Below are 19,637 nucleotides of genomic sequence, written 5' to 3' on the forward strand. Positions count from 1 at the left end.
GGTGGCAGTGAACTTCCCAAAGAGGCCGTGCTGCCACGCTTGCTCTTTTCCTGCTGGCTGTGAGCAGGCAGCGCTCAGAGGCAGGCGCCGCTGCCTGCCACGGGGCCTGCACGCCCTCATCCTGCAGGCAGAGTGTTCAGCAGGGGTCCGTCAGGGGGGTCCGATCCCAGCTTCTGCCTCCCCTCCTGCTTAGAAACCCCCCATGTTGCTGACACCCCCACCTCCACCCCCCCGAGAGGTCACCATGCCCCACGCCCAGAAACGGCGGCTCTGTGACATCAGCCCCAGGGCCAAGGGCACCTCAGGCAGCGAGACTGCTGCGGGCAGTACATCGACAGCTGCACTGGAGGCAACAAGACCTCCTTCTTGCAGCTGACACGTGCTGCTGGCAGCGATGAAATTGCTCGCCCTCCTCGTCCTGCTGGCCGTGTGCCGGCCTGCGCACGGCATGTGGGACAGCTGTGGGTAAGTGGGTCGAGGCTCTGGGAGGGAGCTCGGGCAGCCCTTGACGGGCTTTGCTGGAGGGGGCCCGCGTGTGCCCTGTGGCCACCCCACAGCTTCCCGAACCCGTGTGGGAGCCTCAGCTCCTTGCCAGCACCCAGGCTGCTGGCACAAGCCGTCTACGGGGCTGAAGCGGACAGAGGGCTGGAGGCACAGCCACGGGGTTCCCTGGCCCTGCCGTCCGTGCAGCCCCTCGGGGGGAGGGAAGACGGCTGACCTTCAGCCTCAACAGCAGCACAGCCGTCCAGCAGCACACTCATGAGTTTCTTCTTACAGCGGGACCTGCGGGCTCCGGCCCATGGCGGCTCCCTCCGGCACGTCGCGCGTGGTGGGTGGCACGGGTGCCCAGCCAGGGGCCTGGCCCTGGATCGTCAGCATCCAGAACCCCTGGAAAGTGGGCACGGGCCACGTGTGCGGCGGGTCCCTCATCAGCCCGCAGTGGGTCCTCACAGCAGCCCACTGCTTCGTCGGGGCCAGGTAAGGAGGAGCAGGGAAGGGGGCTATCCCCACAGCACCAGCAGGCGCCCTGTCCGCAGCCCCACGAGCTCCTACCATCCCGGTGCCTTGCAGTATGCCCAGTGCCAGGGCACTGGTGAGCCCAGCTGAGAGACTGCTCCGCAGAAGGCTGGGCTCGTGCCACCGCTTCCTAGCAGCCTCCAGCTCCACGTTCCTGGTGCCCAAGGCGTGCTAGGGCAGTGGCACCCTCCGCAGTGCTGCTTTCCTCCCTGCCTTGGGAAGCAGAAGGCAGGGAACTGCGGGGCTGCTGCAGCACGTGGCTCCACTCCCTCTCACCGCTCTCTCCATCTGCCTTCCAGGCACGTCACCATGTGGCGCGTGGTGATCGGGGCCACCCACTTGGCTCAGCCAGGCCCTGAGACCCAAGTGCGCAACATCAAGCGGCTGGTGGTTCACGAACACTACCGTAACGGCACGGAGAGGAACGACATCGCCTTGCTGGAACTGGACCAGCCTGTCCAGTGCGGCTACTACGTACAGCTGGCCTGCGTGCCCGACGCCTCGCTGAGAGTGTCAGAGCTGACAAACTGCTACGTCAGCGGCTGGGGTGCCACCACGGCAAGATGTGAGTTCCCAAACAGTGCTCGTGTCCCGAGGGCAAGCTCGGCACGCTGGGGAGATGGGCTGGGCTTATGGCAGCAGTGGCGGCGAAAGCCAGAGTCGGGCTGTGGGGACGTACGGCCACGGAGAGATGGGCCCGAGCCACTAGCCAAGGCGAGACAGAAGGGCAAGCCCGGCACAAGGCCTCTGCAGCGGCAAAGGCGAGCCCTAGGGAAGGGCTTCGCCCACACAGGGGAGGAGAAGTGGGAACAGAAGGGCTGCTGGCTGCTAACTCCTTCCTGTGCTCACAGCTGGAGGATCGACCGCTGTCCTGCAGGAGGCCCAGGTCCCCCTCATCGATGCCAAGCTCTGCAACAGCAGCCGCTGGTACAGAGGGGCCATCCACCCCCACAACGTGTGTGCCGGCTATCCGCAGGGCGGCATCGACACCTGCCAGGTAGGAGCGTGCTCCGCGCCAGCCCCCAGCAGCACAGGCAGCCCTGTCGCCAGCGCCCAAACGTCCCCCGGCGCGTGTTGCGCCTGCCGAGTCGCCCTCCCGCCGCTGGGTCCCCACCGCTGTCGGGGCTCGCCTGCCCTTCCCTGTCTGCAGGCCCTTGCCCAGCGCCCGCCTTGTCCCAGAGCCCCAGCACTCTGCCCAGAAAGGCCACCCAGTGCTCTTGCCCCAGCCCAGAGCTCCGGATCCCAGTCCTGGAACGTCCCCCTTCCACACCTCCAGGATCCACTGGGGCAGACAGGAGAGCGCCCGACCTTGCAGGCCCACCAGCCCCTCCCGGACAAGGTCCTACAGGCTCCAGCACCTGAGCAGAGCCTTTCTGGGCAGTGGATACGGCTCTGGCAGGTGCTGGGAGAGAGAAGGGGCCAGCCACAGTGCTGCCGGAGCCACCCAACAACACTGGAACCCCCTCTCTCTCCTCCGCTCCGCTGCAGGGGGACAGTGGTGGTCCTCTCGTCTGCCAAGACAAGCACGCTGCCTACTTCTGGCTCGTGGGGGTGACCAGCTGGGGGAAAGGCTGCGCCAGAGCCAAGCGGCCCGGAGTCTACACCTCCACGCAGCACTTCTATGACTGGATCCTGGCGCATATGGGACTGCGCCCAGCAGGAACGGCTGCTCCAACGCCACAGCCAGTCTTCACCTCAGCCCCCGTGCAGAGGCCAAGGCCGATCCCAACCCAGTCGGGCAGGTTTAGGCCCTGTCAGTTTCCACGGCAGAAGCTGCTGGAATTCTTTAACCTGCTGCAGGAGCTCCTGCAGGTCCTAAGGGGGATAAAGGCTTGAGCAGCAGGAGGAACAGGAGCCAGTGCAGGCTGCAGAGTAGCACCACCCTTTCCTCCCGGGGCAAAGCCTGCTGAGATCCAAAGGCAGCCGCAGTGCCAGAGGTCTGCTCTGTCCTGCCCACGCTCCTCTCCGGGCACACACTTGCTGCGCTCGACTTAGTTCTTGAAATAAAGTCACCAGTTGTCACAGTTGACCACGCTTCAGTCCAGTTCAGTCTCCTGTGCAAGGCAAGGACTTCCACGGCAGGCCCTTGCGGCAGGAGGCTGCGGGCAGACAAGTCGGGCACAAAGGGGAAGCGTCACACCAAAGGGCTGAAACGGTGCCTGGACAGAGGGGAGGGGGCTGGGAGCCCCCATGGGATGGAGAAGACGGGTCACCGAGGCTCGCAAGAGGACAGGAGACAACAACGTGCCACGCAGACAGCTGTGGGGGCACGCGTTAAGGCACGCAAGCCCGTGCTTAGGGCCTGGCTGGGGTGGTTTGACCCTGGTTAGATGGCAGGTGCCCACCAAAGCCACTATCACTCTCCCCTTCCTCAACTGGACAGGGGAGAGAAAAATAGAACAACAGGTTTGTGGGTTGAGATCAGGACAGGGAGATCACTCGGCATTTACCCTCATGCGCAAAACAGACTTGACATGGGAGAACGAATGTCACTTATTACCAATTAACTCAGAGAGAAGCACTGAGAAATAAAACCAAATCTTAAAACACCTTCCCCCCACCCCTCCCTTCTTTCCGGGGCTTAACTTTGATCCCGATTTCTCTCCCTCCTCCCCCCCAGCAGCACGGGGCGGGAGGGAACAGGGAATGGGGGTTGTGGTCAGTTCATCACTGTTGTTCCTGCTGCTCCTTCCTCCTCAGAGGGAGGACTCCTCACACACTTCCCCTGCTCCAGTGTGGGGTCCCCTCTCAACAGCAGACAGTCCTCCATGACTTCTCCAGCGTGAGTCCTTCCCAGGGGCTGCAGTTCTCCACGAACTGCTCCAACGTGGGTCTCCTCCATGGGGTGCTGTCCTTCAGGAACCGACTGCTCCAGCGTGAGCCCCCTCATGGGGTCACCAGCAGCAAACCTGCTCCAGCGTGGCCTTCTCTCTCTCCCCAGGCCACAGGTCCTGCCAGGAGCCTGCTCCGGTGAAGGCTTCCCACGGGGTCACAGCCTCCTTCAGGCACCCACCTACTCCAGTGTGGGGGCCCTCCACGGGGTGTAGGCAGTCATCTGCTCCACCGCCCACGGGCTGCAGGGGGACAGCCTGCCTCACCGTGGTCTTCACAGGCCGCAGGGGAATCGCTGCTCTGGCGCCTGCAGCATCTCCTCCCCCACCTTCTGCACTGACCTTGGTGCCTGCAGGGCTATTCCTCTCCCATATTCTCACTCCTCTCTCTCGCTGCAATTGGTGTGTCACGGTCCACTCCGTGGACTCGTGATGGTTCATTTGCTGTGATCTGAAAGTCCAAAATTAAGGTGACCATGCCAAAGGGGTTTGCTACAATCAGACAGTGAAACTTTATTGTTTGCCCACAAAGTAGTGTGTGATAGGGAAAGAGGGTGAAAGGAAAGGAGAAAGTAAAGTGAAAAGAGGACAGAGATGGATAGCTACCACCACGGGTCCAAGGCGTCCCTATGGTCCCAGGTCCAGACAGCATCCTGCTGGTCCTAACGATCATCATGATCCTTGGTGGGGGGAGCTTCCAAAGTTCGGGTGCTGAGGAGCCCTTTTTTATGCCCAGCAGCAGCCCTTGCTCCTCCTCTATATCTCCGCCTCTTCTTGGCTCCATCGATGCTGATCGTTCCTTCTTGATTACGGTTCTCAGGCTCGTCCCTGGCACCGGAGAACAGCACAGCACTCGTGAGACAAAACAGAGCCCTCTTGCCTCCAGCAAGGCTCCCTCCTTTGGCTGTTATCTCCCCCCACAAGGTTTCTAGAAGGGAGAAGCAGATACCAGCATCTCTTATCCTTTTGCTGTTTTCTGCCAGATGAACAAGTTGCTCAGCTCTCGTCCTTGCTCTGTCCGGGGCACAATGACCTCACAGGCCTGGCATTCCCTTCCCAGGATCAGCAACTGCTGCTCAGGCAGCAGACAAAAATGTCAAATGTGTTTGACAATGCTTCTCTGGGCAGTCTGGGGTGCAACCACGAGTGCTTGGCTTTGGAACGCGGAGCTGGTGGTATGTTTTGCCGCTGTTGAGGAAGGTGCAGGCCTAAAGATGCTTGGGAGTTAGCCTGGTTCTCAGCTACTGCTGGACTTTCCCCTTTCCGCGTGAGCTCAGTACCCAGTTTCCCGGTCTCCAGGGGGTCGTCTGGACGTGTGTTTGGTGGTGGTTCATGGTGTCCTGCTGCTGTCTCTGGCAATCTGTTACATTGCTCATGGAGAGGCTCTTGTACTAGTGCTGTCAAGGTGTCGATTGCAAAATTTACAGACTCTCCTTCTCTGAGATGAGAGTCCAGAAATACTAATGGCTTCCCAATTGGAAATGCAGTTTGCTTTTTGTTTTGAGCAGTAGCGTGTTTGCATATGCTGGACGTCGATACATACAGATTGTATCAGTGTTGGAAAATATTCTTTGGAGCAGCACGTGTGGTTTCTGTTTATACAGGTCTTCACCTGAATCTGCTGGGGTTTGGTGACTGAAATCATTTGCACTACTATGTTATAGACTGTTTTGAATTGATTTTTTTTATTCCTCCCCCCACCCCCAGAAACGGCACTAAACCAATTGATGACTGACATACAAAGTAACTTCCAGTGCCTTGGTCTTCTGCAACCCTACTGCTGGGCAAAGGGAGAAGCTTGTGTTGTAAGAGGACCAGATGCCATGTGGTATCGAGGTAGAGTTGTAGGACTCAGCAGTGCCTATCTCCAGGTAAGTTTGATTATATGGGGGGAGGGGGCATGTGTGTATGAACAGGCGCACATGTATGTTAAAAAAAAAAAAAAAAAAAAAAAAAAGGCAAATAATCCAGTCGTCTACCGTCAGTTTATGATCACACCTTTTTTTTCATTCAGCTGACCTGACTATCCAGATGCTCATTCTGCTTAAAAGTGTGGTAACTGTCCGGATGTTAATGTTTCTGTTAAAGATGAATTCTACGTACCTATCTCAGTTGTCACAATCTTTCCTGTAGTTTTCCTGGTGATGATAGATGTTCTTAAGTAAAAAGCTCCCCTTGATCCCCTGTAAGTAATCCCTTGCAGGTTTTTTCTTCTTTTGCTGTTGGTGTTACCATGTGTGGAACGCTTTGAAAATACTTGGGTTTAGCTTCCCCCCACCCAGAGAGTCAGGGCTGGCTGTGTGTTTTGAATGCTTTCTGCTGCACAGGTACAGAGCTCCTTTTTCGAATGAGCAGTTAATCCTACCTAAACTCTTGAGTCTGCTTGCCCTCTTTCAACGTAGATTTGCAAGTCTGACTCCAGCCTGGTTCATGCATTCTTTATGTCTTTCACTTCTAAACTGCTGTGGGTTATTGCACAACACGTGGGGTCTCTTGCAAGACAAGTTTGGAAAGCGAACTTCTGACCTGCCATAGCGTTTTTTTAATCCTTTCCTTCATTTCCACCTCATCACATCACCTGCTCTCAGCAGACCGTTATTTTTTCCCCCAGAGAAGTGAATGCTGTCAATGAACGAGTTCTCTGAGTAAACTTGACTGAATTATTTCAGGAAAGCTTTTCTTTTCCTATAGGTACAGTACATAGACCATGGTTACATGGAGAGGGTTATTCCGTGTCTTCTGTATCCAGCCGCGCTGTATGCTGGTGTTCCTGCGTTTTGCATACCCTGTGAGCTCCACAAGACAGTACGGGTGAGCAACGGTGACTTGGAAGAGGTTTTAGCTGATAGTTACTCAAACTGGTACGCTGTTGAGTCCCACCAAGGTTGAGGCTAGTTGCTGGCGTGTTTTCTTGCCTGCGAGGATGGGGAGAACAGCTGGAGGATGGTTTCAGCAAGGCAGGCTTTTACCAGGAGCTGCCGGATTGCTTTATGAAGTGACCATGCTTCAGAAGCAGCTGTCCTTGGAATTAAATCTTTGTGAGAGGGGACGCTGCGGTAGTTGGCAGGATGATACTCAGGAGTGGTAGTTTGTTTTGCAGTAGCAGCGAGAAGAAGGGGGGCCTGGATTTCTTAATGCAAAATAGCCAGAAAATTGTCAGTCTTCAAGTCCTGCAAAAGTTTCTGTCATTCTGCAGGTAGCTGTGAAGGAAACCCTCTGTTACCGCTGCTCAACTCATGGGAGTGAGTGGTTTAGGGGTTTTGTTAGTCGGTAATTGGTATGTAAACAACGTTCTCGGGTGTCATCACACCTTAGTCCCATTTGAATGGTGCATTTAGTAAAGGTGAATTACTGAAACGACTGGGTCACTTTTGAACTTGTTCTTAAAGAAAACCTTTTTATTGCTGGGAGCAGTTCAACGGATAGATTCAGACAGACAGGCTTATCGGCCTGGGGGTTGGGACGCAGACAGATATTGCAGGGAAACACAGAAGTCTTTAAAGTGTCCTGTGTTTCCTGTTGTCTGTTATCTCCGAGTGTAATTCTGTGTCTTTGGGTTCTGCTTTGGGTGATTGTGCACACAGACCGTGTTAGGCCTGGGGTAAAGGTCAGCCTTGGCAAGCAGCGTCTCTTTCTAAGCCACTTCAACGTCTGAACTGGCTGGTGGGCTTTGTCACACGGAAAGTTTTAGTGTCCCAAAGAGCAGGTAACGTTTAAACTGTTGTAGACAACTCAAACCAGTGATGGGTGTTTTCAACCAAGTTTTTCAATGATAGTCGCCTATTTTCATGCCCCTGTGTTGAGGCTGGTGTGGGGCTTAGTGTCAGCGTCTTAATGTGTGGTGATTTTCTTGCTTTCACCCAACAGATTGGCAGTTTTCGGCAGCAAGGTGCAGTGGATTGCCTTCAAGAACTACTTACACATGAGGAGGTTGAAATCCATGTTCAGGTAGCTTAATGTATTCACGGGTGTGGAATGAGGCTTACTTTCTGTTATCTTGCTTTAATTTCCTTTTAACTTGCATCAGGAATAATAGGTGAAGGAGTACAGCAGTAAATGTGTTGCGTAGACAGATCAAAATCCCAAACTAAAGTTTTCTCCCGTGACTTTACCTTTGTTATAGTTTTCAGGCCCGAAATGTGTCCTTTAGAGGTCAAAAATGCTTTTTGGTGCTGTTTGTATTCTGTGTTGTCATTCTGACAAGCATCCTACCTACCACAGCATAAATTCTTGTAAATTCAATTTTAAGTTATTAAAATTGGGCGTAATCGAGTATGGACATGCTTAAATTAACGTATGACACTACAGGGAAACAGATAATCTGTATTGTCTGAAAACCTGCAATTTCAGATAATTTAATTTCTAATGGTATATTGTGGAAGAGAAGGGTTTATCGCTGAGTGAGCGAACGTGGGATGGTGTTTCAGTGTTAGACCGAGTGGTCGGGGCTGCCGTTCCAGGGACGGGCACGTTCCCATTTGTGTCGTTACCTGACGTTAACGACCATCCTTGGGGGTTTCGTCCTGTTGGCGAATGAGTGGGGCGCGCGTAGGACTGACAGTTTGGAACTTCCGGGTCGCTGTTTCTAAAACCTCAGTCACACTGTGCCTGTTCTAATCTTACTTTGTCCTGTGTAAGTAGGAATTACCAGATAACCCGTGGGGCAAATTGTCCGTCAGCCTGTATTTTGGTGGAACATCGCTTTCTTCCTTCATGGCATGTCAGAAGTTCTGTGTTGCTGAAGAGGGTCAGGACATAACAAAGCTGGTGAGCTTTTTTGTGTGTGTAGGTATGTCTCTTGCTGCTGTCCCTCTGACATTAAAAAGACTGCTCAGTTGCTCGTCTCTGCTTCAGAGGATCGTTTTCCCCTTCAGAGGACGCTGCTGTCACTGCTGATGTAATCGTGGCGTGCATGGCAGTGATGCAGTTAGAAGAATCTCTCAGCGTGCGTTAGAACTGAGTAACGGTGAAACCTCAATGGTGAATCAGTCTCTTGTTGCGTTTTGGTAAAGACAGCACGTGACATGCGACTTTCTGCAAACTGTCTTGAAATGGGATTGTACCCTTAGAACAAAAATGAAATTTGGAAAACAGCCACCAAGCTGCATAAGGCGGTTGTAAGCAAGGAGCATTCGGAAAGCCCGGAATGCTCTCCGCAAGGCATGTAGCATTAAGCAGACCCGATCCAGAAATAAGCGGTTCAGAAGAATGTGTAAGAAAATGAGTGTTGGAGGTGTTCATTTGTGGACCAGAAAAGGGCAAGGCGTCCAGAGCTCGAGCTGGTTCTGGGAGCCGAGCCTCGGGAACAGCAGAAGGGGGAAGCCTGCAGCTCTGAGAATGTTCAGCCGCGATCAGCTCTGGGTTTAGCTGCAGAGAGGCTCAGCAGCCCTCCATCCTCACAAGCCAGCTGCTACGCTGCGTTGGCTGAAGATACCGTTACTATGTAAAGTACAGCCATTACCCATGTTATTATTTTATAGTAACTTTACTTCCTTGCTTCACATGCGTGTTTTCGGGTAGGTAACCTGGTAAGGACTGTGGTCTGTTCTGGGAGTGTTGTCGTGCTGTTAACAGTGGTAATGAGCTGCTTATGCAGAGCCCGCTACACCGGTGTCTTGCTTCAGAGTGTGTTCCTGTCTGCGAGATGCGCTTCTGCTGAGCTGACAGGCGAGTTCAGGAGCTGGTCTTTGTTACCGTAGCACCATCCCAGCTTAGTCATTAGCCAGGAGATTCCCTGGCAGGCAGTAGGGTGTTGGAGAGCACCCCAGAACCCTGGGCGTGGTGAGCTCACGGCAGCGAGTCTCGTCTCGTTCTGGGTGAACGTGTGCACATGAACGTGTCTTCATGTGCATACGTGTAGGTACAGGTGCTGCCTTGTGCTCCTAGATTCAGGCCTGGGGGACTGTGACCTTGCTTCATTTGACAGACGAGTTTTTAATCTCTTTGTTCTGAGCTGAGGTTTAACTAACCGTCATTTCTAGAATTACTTTTTCTACAGCAGTTGACGACAAACCCTTTCCAAGCGTCTGAGCCAAAATAAGTCCCCAGTTCCTCCTATGGCCTGTTTTTGTATTTAACCACGCTGCTTGTCAGCCCCTCCGTAGGGAGGTACTTGAGGTCTGCAGGTTTTAAGCTCATGATCTGAGCGAGCCCTTGGCCAGCCTGGTCCCTTGTAATCTGTCCCTGGAAATGGCAATGCTGGCTTTTGGAACAGTCCGTCAGCTCGGGTCGGAGGAGAGCTGTGCTTCAAACTGCTGTTGACACCCTGGGCACGTTCATTCAGTGAGCCCCTGCCTTCTGAATGACAGCCAAGGCCGTGCTGAACAGACTTGACGCACAGCCGTTTGTGATGGGACTGACTTGTAGTCGTCTGAGCGCTTCCAGCCTCACCAGGAGCTGTTCAGCCACCAGCCGTTCTAGGAGGGACCAGTGTCTCCTCAGGCAGAGGGAGAACCCTTTAGGCAGAAGCAGCAGCGTGCGAAGGGCTGGTTCCTTCTCCTCTGATTCCACGTGGGCTTCCATGGTAGGAGAGCAGATGCTGCAGTTGGTGTTGCAGCACTGCCGGCAGCGTTGCAGATCCCAGCACTGGGACTGCGAGGTGGTTGGGCCCTGCAGCTTGCAGGAAGGCTTATTCCTCCTGTCCCTGTTCCCCACTTTTACACAGGCAGTTAATTCCCTCTGGAACCGGTGATCTGTATGACTGAAAGACCTGCCCGATCCCCTGAGCTGTTGTTTCCTTGTTAGAAATTTATCAGGCCAGGCCTGGATGAAGGACGGGGCTGTCACGTGACTGTGGCTGTATGCTGAAGGCCAGCTGTGTGGGTCGTGGGTCCCGCCATCTGTGACACCAAGAAGACCTGTTCTGTGGCTGATGTTCGCAATAAGTCCAGTGGAAAGGCGTTCTGCAAACACCTGGGTAGAAAGCCCTTTCTGCTTTCCTTTTGTCAACAGGAAAGGGAAGTCTACGGTACCCTGTCTGTGTCGGGGAAGTACAGAATCTGAGACTTGCCGGACTGTCACTTCGATCTTCCTCACCCTAAAGACGTCTTTAATGCCTCAGCCTACTGGCTGGGCTCATGTAGGCTGCTCATGGCCAAAGCTTTGCGTGTGGTGAAGGAGGTACGAGGTGACACGCTGCCCTGCAGCCTGCCCTTTGCTTTCTTTGGATTGAATTCCTCGTGCTGAAAAGTGCTCCTGTGTTGCCTTATTAAGTGTGCAGTGTTAGGTGATGTGTGAATTATCTATTAAACATTCAGGGTTTTGGCTGTGGCTTCAAAGATGCATTAAGGAATGCGAGGCCTTTTCAGGTGTTTCAAGAACAGGCACAAAGGCGGAAAGGCAGAGGGACAGCCGTTTGAAATGGGTAGCTCCTTGAGAGGTCTTGGCAGGACACGTTTTTAGGGTCAGTGTTTGCAACTGGGCTGTCCACGCCCCGGTGTGGCAGATCTGGCAGTAAGCACCCTGCTGGCAGCGAGGAAGGGCTGGTAACACAACAGCAGAGCTGCGAGGGCAGTTTTTCTTTCAGACGCGCACGAGAGGTGACCAAGGTGCCCGGCTGGGCGATGTGCAGTGCTCTGTTGGGAACAAGCAGGAATTTCAGAGGAATCTTCAGAGCCAGGTGCAGTCAGGTGGCCCGTCACAATATTCCTGGTGGTTTGGCAGAAATCTGGCACTTTGTGTGTGTCTGTGATCTAGTTAGATGTCCTTTCTTTACCGGTATTTATCAAGATGGGTTTGTTGGGTTTTTTAAGCTGTTTTATTTTGCAGTTATCGGTATCTGATTGCTTCCACTTTTTGTTTTGGGCAGAATGAAAACTGTTCAAGTAGATGTGTGAAAAATAAAATTATTTCAGAGAAATTGTGCCTTTTGTTACGTATGACATTAAAGTACGAGAGAGGACAGGAGCTGTACCCCGGAGCTATGGTCCAGCTGAGCTATGTGCTATCCATCCTTACTTTAAAGGCATAATGGAATGTGCCAAGGTTGATTTTGTCCTGAGCCAAGTGAGCGCACGGCACGTAGAGCTGAACCTGTACAATATAAGGGTCTAGAAGACGACAGACCGGAGCATGCTGTGCTGCCCAGACAATGGGTATCTGTACCCTGCAAAGTCTGTGATCTGTTTTGAACGTGGGATGATGCTGGCGGCTAAGGAGTCAAATTATCCTTTGCCTTTCTCGTAAGGGATAGCTTGCTCTGGCAAACTGCAGTAGCCTTGGGCACGGCATTCGGGTTAATCCGTGCAGGTAAATTGCTGTTATCTTCATTTTTCTTTCTAAATATTTTCTTTCTTTAAAGGGAATGCCATATTCAGTGCACTTTTGAATTAACAGCAGCCAAGTTAGCAAGTCAGTGTGTTAGGACCATTTCAAAGATAGATGCTTTCTATTTTAAAAGTGTTAATTAACTAGTTCTGTTCTGTTATCTTTTAGCTTAAGTTTTTGTTGGAAATGTTGATTAATATCTTTTTCATCAAAGACATGCTGGTTACATTCTCCTTTAATACATAACTCCTTTGTGCCAGGAATCATACCAAAGCTAGTTTCCATTTTGTTACTAAACATGATGCCTGACCAAAACCTCTCTTGGTCTAGGAGCTACTCGAAGAAGACGTTCCTGGTTTGCCTTCGTACCTGTTGCCACCGCTACCTGTTCCAGGAGATCCCTTTCCTGTCAGAGTCACCCATGTGGTGTCCCCTGAGGAGGTACATTTTGTGAACATCTTGGATCTGTTGCAGTCAGGAAACGTTGCAGTCCCGCCCTGCTGGTGAAAAGGGCGGGACAGCTAACAGTTTTAGGTGATAGAAAACAGTTGGTAAGGTGGCAAAAGGCTGCTGAGTTGTTGATGCAGATGGTTGTGCACTGCAGCTGTCTGCATTAACTCTTGCTTGAAATACCCTCTTCAGTGAGGGCGGAGAAATACTGACCGTTTCCCTGAAAAGATAACTTTAAGAATTACAGTACTGCAGTCTGGCGCTTACCTTGTATCATCAGAAAATAGGTCATTGGATTTTCACTTGGTGGAACAATGGTGATTTATCTCTTCCTTGTCCTTCAAAGGTTAAATTACTGGAACATTGTAAAGTGAGGTGAACATTTTCTGCCTGTTACAGTTGTATTTTACGTCTAAGTGATTGCTTTAAATTCAGCACCATGGCCTAACAGAAATTTACCCCACCAATTCACGTGACTATAAGTATTTTTTGGGGGGGGGGGGGGATGGCATGGCATAGGGTGTGCCTATCCGTTAGTACCCTGTACATTATCCGGGATTGATTTTCCAGGTAGGCAGCGATGAAGTTGTAACCAGAAGTCCAAGGGCAATCAAGAGAGACTTCAGGGTCTTGGGAGGAGTGGTGAAGGGATCAGGAACACAAGTAGTGTTCTCCTTTCCTTCCAGTTGCAGGGAGTGACGAGGGAAGAGACAGGAACAGCCATCAGATGAATACTTGGCTCCGAGCCCTGTGTCACTGGCAGAATTTTGGGGGTTTTGATCACAGGACCCCAGGCAAGTTGTTGTTGTTTTCTTACCGGAGAGGAATATAAAATGTTTTTGAAAACAAACCAACCCAACAAAACCCCGGGGTGGTGTTTGAGCTGTGGTTGCTCCTGAGCATTAGTCTGGGAAGTACATAGCCACGTGATGTCACATCGAAAAGGGATTGTTCGTGTAACGTTACAGGCCTTTGCTTGCAAAATTAAAATAAAGAAGAAAAAAAAAGAGAATGGAAAAAATAATTGATTTTACTTTAAGATCTTAGAGTCAGGTCTCAAAATAAGTCTGTTAGGGTTTGGTTTGGTTTGGCTCTTTGTATACTGCTGAAAGAAAAAAAAAAAAGATGAAAAATTTTACTTCACAAATTCCTCACGAAGTCTTGTTTAATGCGGTTGCTGTTTCTGATGGTCGTTGTCTGGGCTTTAATTCTTCTGCATAGGCATAGGGGGAAAATCACATATCTGAGGGTTTTTAATTCTTGTAATGCCCAATTTAGAGGTTTCTATGAACTTGTCCTCTGGCCTTAACAGTAGTGGGGAGCTGTCAAGCCTGAAGGGCACTGCTTTTGTAGCTGTAAGAATGGTAACACCTGCCTTGTCCAAATACTGCTGCTGTAACAGAAATAACCCATCCGTTCTAGTGAAATCGGTTTTGTCTTGATTCTCAAGGGAAAGAGGCTCCAAGTTAGACATCCTAATCGTATGTCTTGCATGTGTGGTTTTGTGATCTGGTTTTACAGTGCTATTAAATTAATAATTTGCTTTCAGTGCTGAGACTTGTTTTCGGAGTTTATGTTTTCTTCCGGGAAAAACAGAATAATCTTTCTTTTGCATGGTTAGACTTCCGTGGTACAGAAAGCTGTTTAATGATCTTTTCTCACTGAAATGTGCACCTGTCAGCAAGGAAGTTGATTAAAAATAAATACACCTTCTGCATGGTCTAAGTAGAGCCTGTCCCTCAGCACTGCTCCAGCAAAGACCCTTCGGATGAGAGGGGTGTCGTGAGCGCTGGCACTCCCCGCTGGCCCTCGGCCTTCACTCCAGCTGCACTTCCATGGCCAGGGAAATACCAGGTTTGGGCACACGGCCCCGCTGCTGGGGCAGGTGCTGCTGGCGGCAGCGGGGTGACCCGCCTCGTCCCGAGGAGCCAGCAGGGATCGGGGCTTGCGCTGGCAGGAGCGGACCAGACTGCAAGGAACGGCGCGCCGGTGGAGACGCCTGGGGTTGGTGCAGCTGGGCGGTCCCGGGGGTTTTTAGGGCACAACCCAGTGCGGCTTCGGTTCAGGGAAGTGTTTCAGCGAGCCTGACCTTTAAATGATGCAAGTGTCCACACTGAGCTGAGCGTGGTTGCTCACACACTCCCCATGAACTGGGAGTCCAGCATCATCCTGGTCAGCGCTCCTGACTGCCGAGCTGCACCGACTCCTCCCCGTTGTATCAACGTCCAAAATGATTTTACTCTTCTGTGGCAAATCACTGCGCCTGGAGCAGCCCCCCACACGGCGGTATGACCGGAGCTTTGGTCGGAAGGGAAGAGCGATCGAGTGGGGGGTTTCACCGATCCCCCGCTGTGGCTCGTGGCCCTGCCCTGAAAAGCCCCGGCAGCGTCCAGGGGTTGCCAAAGTGTGGCGGAGAGCAGGTCATCCCAGCGCGGCCAACCCCCCACCAACCGGCCTCGGCTGCAAAAGCCTGATCGCAGAGCTCAGTAGCCCGTTTGGCGCTTGCCCCCCGCTCATGAGGGAGGAGAAACCGCGCCCGGGGGGGCGACCACCAGCCCCCCCGCCCCCCCCCCCCCGGTCCCGCCGGTGCCCTCCGGCGGCGCCTGGCACGCGCGGAGGTGGCTGCGGGCCGTCGCGGGGCGAAGAAGCCGCCCCCGAGCGCCTGGTGCGGGCCCTGCCCCGCCCTGCCCAGACCCTCTGCCGCGACCACCGCCCCCGCCGCCGGCACCGCCCCTTCTGCGGCCCCCGCCCCGCCTCTCCGCTCGCCTCCGCGGCCCGAACCTGTCCCCGCCCAACGCGGCCAGGCCGGGGGTGTTCGGGGGGCGGGCGGGGACGTTACGGTGAGTGGCAGCCGCCGGCCCGGCCCTCCGCGGTGAGGGGTCACCCCCACCCGAGCCCCAAAACCAGCCGGGGCTGGGGAGAGCACTCCCAAGGCGCGACTGGGAGAACTGGGGCTGCTGGAGTTGTTGGGGGAGGGGGCAGGGAGGTGAGGGGGAGGTGGGTTTGTGTCTCAGTTTCCCCTGCTGACAGCAAAGCAGGATCCCATTTGCAGGGATGAGGGACTGACTTTTCCTCCCGCCCCGTGCCTCAGTTTCCCCTACGAGGCTCCTGGGAGCCCCGGGCTTGGTCCCCACTGAGCTCTGGGGCTTCTCACCCTTTTATTTCCCTTAAAATCTCCTCTTTTTTTTTTTTTTTTTTTTTTGTTTGTTTGTTTGTTTGTTTGGGCTTGTTTTGGTTTGGTTGTTTGTTTTTTAAGCTATTTAACCCAAGGGGGCAGTGGCCCTGCCTGCTGAGGCACGGGTGCATCCCCTGGGCTGGGGTGGCAGGGGGTGGGACACAGGTCTGTCCGCATCCCCGTGCCTCAGTTTCCCCTGCCAACAATAAACGCTGCGTCCTGCGAGGCCGTGGCCTCCGCGTCATCTTTTGTGTCTCACCCTGCCTGGGTGGTCCCCCAGCACCAAGGCACCCATGGATGTGGGGGTGCAGGATGAGAGATACACCCTGGTTTGGGGGTGCAAGTTGTGGAGTTAACCATATTTAGGGGTGCAGGGTGGGGGATTTAACTGGACTTGGGGGTGCAGGTGGGAATATAACCAGATTTTGGGGGTGCAGGGATGGGAGAAACAAAGATGCCGCAGCATCCACCCCGACAGCCTGGCTCAGTGGCACCTGTGTGTGTGGGGGTGTGTGTGCTGAGTGCCCTCTAGTGCCGCTTGAAACAGCCCCGAACTCCCCATTTCTTCTCTGTCCTTTCTGCTCTGTCTGGGTTTTCCTGCCTCTCTTCCCCTTTGGACCGGGGTCACACGGGGGAGGGGAAGAAGAGACTCACAACTGCCCATCCTCTTGTTTGTCACCCCCCAACATACAGGCAGATGTTTCTTTTCCTTTTTCTCCTTTTCCTCCGCACGTGGCATTAACATCTCTCCTTCTAATCCACATTTTTTCTCAGGGTTGGGGTTTCGGGAGCTGGGGGTGGATCAGGCCCCTGCAGCTCGCTCCTGCGCTGCCGCAATCGAATGTGCCCGGCACGGCTCAGGGCCCGCTGCCAGCCGCAGCCAAGCAGGGCATCACCGAAGGGACTGGTGACCTGGAGAAGAGACAGACCATAAGCTGCACCCATTCACCCCGTAACGCTCCAGTCCGGCCAGTCCGTAAGCCTGATGGATGGTGGTGTTTAATTAAAGGTTATAGCAAACTGACTGGTAATAGCCCGTCCCTGACAGCTCCATCCCGAGGGTACCCTCAGTGGTAACAGCAATACAGGCGGCCGCCTGTTCGTGGGTGGCCGCTTTGGGTGGTAAGGACCTGGTTTTTATGATTCCCGTAAGAGAAGAGGTGGTTGTACTGGTCATTTGCAGCCATCCCATGGAAAGGGATCTCTCTTGGTAGCAGTGGAGGTGGTGTGTGGACTGACCATGGCTACAGCTGTTAGAACTGCCTCTGGAGACCAGGCAGGGCAAGCACAGAGAAAGTGGTTTAGTATTTTACCCACTCCTGAGTGCATCCGAAGTGACAATGGGCCACATTTTATGGCCACAGCGGTGCAGCAATGGGCTCGAGGGGAGGGCATCAGGTGGGTGTTCATCCACGGTCTCATACTCAGGCTGACCATGCAGTCGAATGAACCCTTGGTTTGATTGAAAGATGTGCCGATGTCTGACACTGTAACTGGGATGTACAGCCACCACAGGCGGTCTTTATTGACAAGAACCGCTGGGGGCATCATGGAAACCCCAAAATTTGAGCGTTTTGTCCTATGGGACCATTGATGGGCATCGCCCCTGTACCAGATGATAAAAGGGACACTGTGGACATACGTGGGCCAACCTGTAATGGTGAGGCTGCCCTCCCTCGGCATTGTGCCCATGACCCTGGCGAAACCCAGAGGCATATTTGCCTGGGAAGCCCTGGATGGGAGTGGGAAATCCACCGTATTGGTGCCGGTGGATAATCCCTGACTTCTAACCCTGAAGCCCAGTTTCCAAGCTGAGGCCAGCCGTGTTGTCTTACAGGGACAGCGGATCGCCCTGGTGTCCCTGCTGGCCATGGTGACAACCAGGACCTGGATGACCGTGTGGTGGCAAAAATGCCAGTGGGATTCACCTGAGCGATGAACTTATTCCTTCCTACCCGCTCATGACACCGTGGGGTGGGGACTGGAATGGCACTACCCTGCATTTCAACATTCCCAGGGCAACAGCCGAGTGTGGTGCTCAGTGGAACACAATGCTGTGTGACCAAAGGAGAAGGAGTGTGTGGAATAGGGCTGCATCCACATCCGAGATGTATCGATGCCACCTCGGGATCAGACCAACGAAATGAAGAAAGTGGTAAAAGTCTGGGAGGCAGTTGTTGCTGTACCGGGGACTAATGGGTCGGAGAAAGTTTTGGAATGTTTGGATTTTAATAGGTGACTGCAGTTATGATTATTGTAATTTGTATTGTAATAAGCCAGAGTAGGCGTGCAGTACTGAAACCTGTTAATGGTAGAGTGCACCCCCTTGAAACCTGTTCTGTCCGTGTTGGACAGAAGGATAATTGAGGAATGACGATCCACAGCGAGCACGAAAGCTCCCCGAGGTCACACTCGCTTTTAACGCTGGAGGCAAGAGGTGGCTGCACGACCGCTCCCAGGAAACCAGTTGAGTAACGGCTGTGGTCATGGGTGGGTTGTGGCAGATGCACCTGCCCTGGCAAAGAGCCAACATTGACAGGGACTTGCCAAAGACAACGATCGGAGTTCAGCCGGTAAGATCTGATCATGGCGTTTACCTCACGGTTTTGGCACTTGGCCCCAGCTCATGAGAGGTGACCCCAGCCCGAGCCGAGGGGGCGCAGCCGGAGCCCAACCAAGAGGTGCTGGGAGCCACTCCGGGCCTCCGGGGAGCAGCGGGGCTGCGGCCAGGGACTCTCCCGGGGGCTGGGATGTGCCCGAGGACGCTGCCCGGGGCTGAGGGCCCTCACCCCCCGGGGGCATTGGGTGAGTGGAGACCCTGCAGATTCTGTCCGTGAGCAAGCCCTCGCCCGTCGGTGAGTGGTTGCAGGGTCGGGGCACCGGGTGTGGGCCGGTTCCCCCTCTGTGAGTGGGGTCATCGTGCCAAAACGATCGATGGTGAAACTTGGGCATTCTTGGGCCAAGCCACGGAGTGTGATATTCCCAGCTGACCCCGAGCTGTACTGCACTCTGGTGGAGTGCTGGCTGCATGGGGAGGGAATAAATCCCCGTTCTGAGCGGCTGCTCCGTCCGGTTTGTAGGTACCTCCAGGACATGGGGATGCTGGGTCCCCCTTGTGCTCCCCAAATTCCTGACCCCCCCCCCCCCAAGCGAGCGCTCGGCTGGGGCTGTCGCTGCCCCAGGCACAAGCACCTTGTAAAGAGCTGAATTAGTTCTGTGATTCCTTGCTGTAGGCAGCATTCAGGCTTTGTGAACCTTCATCCATTGCCTCACACCTTGGCATGGATAACTCAAGGCAGTCGAGCACCACGCTACAACACAGTGTTAATCGATCGGAGCCTTTTCTAATCTTTTTCCCATTTCCACTTTCAAGCAGCAGTTTATTAGTTCAGTGCTCTGTAGTTTAGAGGGGGGTTTCAAATCCTCAGCTGTCAGTGAAAAATCCATCAAACAGCTGAGGTAGATTACCTTATTTTAGTCATCTAAGAAAAAAGAATCTTCAAGGTAAAAGGTTGTGCTGTTGGAATCCCTGCCGTGGTGAAACACAGCAGAGGGCTGGCTTTAAGAGTGCGGCTGTCAGTTTACTTGGTGCTTGACTTCCTCTGCAGTTCGCCTCAGGCCATTCTTCTTCCCTCCTCATCTGATTTTCTCTCCCCCTCGGAGTTCAGAGGCAGCAGCATTAGCAGCCCCCAAAGTCTGCTCTGCCAACCGCTCTTCTATGTTCATGAGCCAGGACAGGGGAGACGGGGGGACAGGTTCATGCTCCGAGCTTCTCAGCAACGGGGGAGGAAGCACAGCACAGCTCAGCTCAGACCCTTCTTCCACCTCACGGGCACTTTGAAGCTGACCTGTCTTCCGAACTCCTGCAGTACCTGCAAGCTCAGTGCTGCTGCCAGTGT

At 53.7% G+C, this 19,637-nt stretch overlaps 1 protein-coding gene across 1 annotated transcript in view; it reads left to right on the top strand.

Annotated features, from left to right (window-relative positions):
* Positions 1–382: 382 nt before the first annotated feature.
* Positions 383–19,637, top strand: part of LOC147412526 (acrosin-like) — a 51,829-nt gene continuing 32,574 nt past the window's right edge. The window contains exons 1-5 of the mRNA XM_086481289.1: positions 383–465; positions 778–978; positions 1,317–1,582; positions 1,869–2,014; positions 2,506–2,755. Of these exons, the coding sequence (XP_086337415.1) occupies positions 395–465; positions 778–978; positions 1,317–1,582; positions 1,869–2,014; positions 2,506–2,755 (934 nt within the window). The 5' untranslated portion in view covers positions 383–394. The remainder of the gene's footprint in view (positions 466–777; positions 979–1,316; positions 1,583–1,868; positions 2,015–2,505; positions 2,756–19,637) is intronic.

The sequence above is a fragment of the Leptosomus discolor genome, unplaced genomic scaffold, assembly GCF_034619465.1.
Source record: "Leptosomus discolor isolate bLepDis1 unplaced genomic scaffold, bLepDis1.hap2 HAP2_SCAFFOLD_85, whole genome shotgun sequence".
Taxonomy (NCBI): Eukaryota; Metazoa; Chordata; class Aves; order Leptosomiformes; family Leptosomidae; genus Leptosomus; species Leptosomus discolor.